Raw genomic sequence first — 3743 nt, 5'->3', positions numbered from 1 at the left:
GGTGTACCTAATAAAGTGGCCGGTGAGTGTATATAGTCATTTGAAAAATAGAAATACTGTGTTTCTACATAGAATAACAGGTTACAACCTTGTAACTTTGGCAACTGTTGGTGGGCCAAATCAAATGGCTTGGTGGGCCAAATTTGGCAAGATCAAAGGCGGGCCCCACTTTGGGCTCCTCTTTTGTAATGTGTACTTCCATGTGTCATTTTGGAGAAATCTACAACAACGCAAACACTAAGTATGAAACACCTCCACTGCCGGCGAGGGCGCGCGCTCCAGAGCGCGACCAAAACTCAGCCTTTAGAATCATATGGATGAGACGATTCCATTGGTCATGARTCWGCTTTGGGTGGACTGGACTGACACAGTCCCGATGGGTCTGCCAGCTCCCTCTGGAAAGCTCCTGTGAAACCCCAGTTCAATCGCTGCTGCTGCATGTTCATGCGTGGCGCAAGCGACTACTCGCTGCGTCACGTTCCCAGAGCGCAGCAGTGCCAAACTAAAAAGATTTTTCCTCAAAACGGCTGATGASCCACTCGTCATCAGAAAATTCTATCTGTTTATAAATAAAAGCTCTGCGTGTTACACTATTATATCCTCCAGTTAGGCTGAATCTGTTCCTGTTAAATGTATTTTTGGCACAACTTCATGCGTCCTTTATTTAATTGCGTCCATGTGGATGTAATAATTGTTAATCATGTGATGTAATAACTGTTAATCATGTGTGTCTGGTGTGAACAATAAACATTTTCACATCATGAACAGTTTCTCAGAATCACCTCTAAGTGTCGCCWATGGAACCAGAACCACAGAAACGTGTGACACCAGCCCTGGAGTTGGAGTGGAGCTGCGCGCTTTTCCACGTTCAGTTGAGTTTTGATACATCTGGAGTTTTGCGTGGATAATGACGCACGCAAGGTTTTTGTGTGTACACACCGGTGATACATGAGGCCCCAGGTGAGGACTAGGAGGTAAACGTTAAACGGAGATTCATCTTTGCTTTAATATGGGGCAAACAAATGTTTGTCAGTGAGCAGTGGATCTAACACACAGCGTGCACGCACTGTGCAGAACGTGCACAGCCTCGCTAGCGATGGAGGGGTTTATATTTGGCGCTTACGTTATTATAGTAAAACAGGACATGTGGCAGAACACTTTATAACTTATAAAATGTTGTAGGATAGGAGAGCAAACGCACAATGGACAAACAAACTGAATGTCATGCGCAGCCTTTGCTCGAGCAGTTTGGTCACGCACATAAAGTTGGACATATCTGTTGGATAACGGCGCTCTGAGCACAAATATTTAGTATAAAGTTAACTTTTATAGAGCAAAGTCCAAGGAGAGAAATGAGTGAGGAGAGGTTTCACTCAGGACTGACCGCTGCTCTGCTCCTGCAGACTGCTTTACCTGCTGCTGTACTGACCRGCTCTGCTCTGATTGGATAAAGGTCAGCTGGGGTTTGTTTCATTTGATGAAAGTAGTGGAGCGTTTAGGGGTAACCTGGGTGGCTTTAACAAGACCGCAACAGAAAACAACCAGAGTCCCCCCCCTCCTTACAGATGACGGAAATCCGTCCTGGCCACATTCAAAGTGACGGAAATCCATCGTGGTGATGGAGAACTTTAAGCCCTGTAAATTATATTTTTGCATTTGGCCCATTGCCCTTGGATCAATCTTCATTTTGGCCCTCTCTGGGTAAAGGTTTGGGCACCCCTACTCCTGTCCAGCTGACAGGAAACTTGGGGAAGACCCATGTTGGCGAGACCTGCGTGCCTTGGAGTCTCCCTGGATGTGCTGGGAATGGAGTTCTGGGGATCTCTTAAGATGTTGCCCCACAACCCCGTCTCAGATAAAAGGCAGAAGATAGACAGATGGAAAAATTTCGAACCATTGTCAGTTTTTAAATGGTGGCTAGTTACAAAGTTAAAGGTTACTCGGGGTATGTTGAAATAAAACAGTCTGGTGTTGCAAGGCAGCACCACCTCTGTCAGCCTGCCCCAAGGCAGCTGTGGCTACAGCTCACCACCATCACTGTGTGAATGTGTGAATGATTGAAGTGTAGAGTGCTTTGGAGTCCGTAGGAAATATAGAAGTTCAGAACATTTWTCATAAAGTTCTTGACTGTCTCTCCTGCCTCCCCCTCATGGCTCAGTGATATTTACTACACCAACACAACATCACTGCCAGAGATGAGGAACGTGCTGGTGCTCACCATGCCCGACACCAGAAAGTACAAAATCAACTCTGACCTCAAAGACAACAACACGGTAAGGAGGGACGCTGGATGTAAGCATCACTTTGTTTTGTTCTGTCTGTACTTGGAAGGGAAATCATAAAACATTATTCTTCGTGTTTTATTGGGACTCTTAACTTGAAGTCCTAAAATATTGCCGTGAGTTATCTTGTGTTAAAGAGACACTTGTTGGCAGAGAGATGTGGTTGTTTTTAACTTGTTTTGAGGTGACAGATATTTCTCTCTCCTGTGTCTTTGCAGATGAACGACTACATGGCTGCGTACCATGACGCGGTGTTGAGGATAGGCCAGGTGATGAGAGAAATCTCTTCAACAAATCAGTCGGAAATTCAACAAATGGACTTTATGAACGTGAATTACTTCCGAAACACCACGTTTAATGGTGAGAATGGAGGAAAAGATCAGGAAGTGGTGAAGAGTGTCTACCTGCCAGATGTCACCATGTTAGCCTGTTAGCATTATTTAACGTCTTTTTCTGCCTAAAGGTGATCCAACACTGACAAGCAAAATAAAATAATGCACTCAATCAAATCAGAACGAACTATCTCAGTTTGGAGTTTAATCCTGAAAGGACCGATGAGCTAACAGCTACACAACCATGATCAAAGTGGATTGCTGCCGTGTTACAGAGATATTCATGAATTTCACAAGATTTGACAAAATAATGCAGAATGTAATGAGTTACAAAAGTCAAAATAACACTAATAATCGTTCTCACTGGGTTAAATATAGCTATAACTTTTACATGCAAACCCATGTTAAAATGGATGAACTTCTAAATTTCTGCCAGRCTAACATCAGCCTGAAATCTGACAGAGGCCTGTAAGGTTGGACAGACTGAGGTCATCACTCAGTTCAGACATGAGAAGGTTTTCTCTTAAGGGGAAACTGTTCCTGTAATCAGATCTGATTTTCCTGTTCAGCTACACTTTTTTCCTTAATAAAAACAGACTCTATACTATAGAGGTGGGGTTGACATGTACCGGTGCCATCAGGCCCTCTGACCACTACCAGTAGGCAAGACAGGTGAAGCRCAAGGACACAACGACTGAGATAGATGGAACAYGAAATCGAACCGGCAACCCACCGGTTAGAGGACAACTCCCCTAACCCCTCTACCACAGTCATCACAGTCAGTCGTACACGTAGTTTTCAGCATTTATAAGAGAACATGTTAAAACGCTGTTTGTATGCACAAAAAKCAAGTAGAACCCAGTTATTTGTTTRGTCAGCGGTGCTTAGTYTAGCAATAAGACGAAGAACATGATGTTTCATGTTTTAGTCAAAGTTAAACACAAAACGTTGAAGTTAATTCCATGTGGCCTTTTGAGGGCCACCATAATGCTCATGTGGCTCATACCCCTAAAACAAGGAAGTACCCTTCAATGGGCAATATTATGTGTTTCTCTCAGGCATACATTTAAATACTATACCATAAAGTATCTATGTCACTTTTAGTTGTTATTAAAATGCTGTTTTTATG

The 3743-nt window shown here is 43.4% G+C and overlaps 1 protein-coding gene across 3 annotated transcripts in view; it reads left to right on the top strand.

Moving 5' to 3' along the window:
• gucy2cb (guanylate cyclase 2Cb) overlaps nucleotides 1–3743 on the top strand; it is a 39971-nt gene that overhangs the window by 19371 nt on the left and 16857 nt on the right. For all 3 annotated transcript variants that reach the window (XM_014028403.1, XM_014028394.1, XM_014028410.1), the window contains 2 exons: nucleotides 2159–2273; nucleotides 2501–2642. In XM_014028403.1, the coding sequence (XP_013883857.1) occupies nucleotides 2159–2273; nucleotides 2501–2642 (257 nt within the window). The remainder of the gene's footprint in view (nucleotides 1–2158; nucleotides 2274–2500; nucleotides 2643–3743) is intronic.

This window comes from Austrofundulus limnaeus, unplaced genomic scaffold (genome assembly GCF_001266775.1).
Source record: "Austrofundulus limnaeus strain Quisiro unplaced genomic scaffold, Austrofundulus_limnaeus-1.0 Scaffold5, whole genome shotgun sequence".
Lineage (NCBI taxonomy): Eukaryota > Metazoa > Chordata > Actinopteri > Cyprinodontiformes > Rivulidae > Austrofundulus > Austrofundulus limnaeus.
The sequence above is the reverse complement of the archived record's forward strand: the minus strand, read 5'-3'. Positions and strand labels throughout refer to the sequence as shown.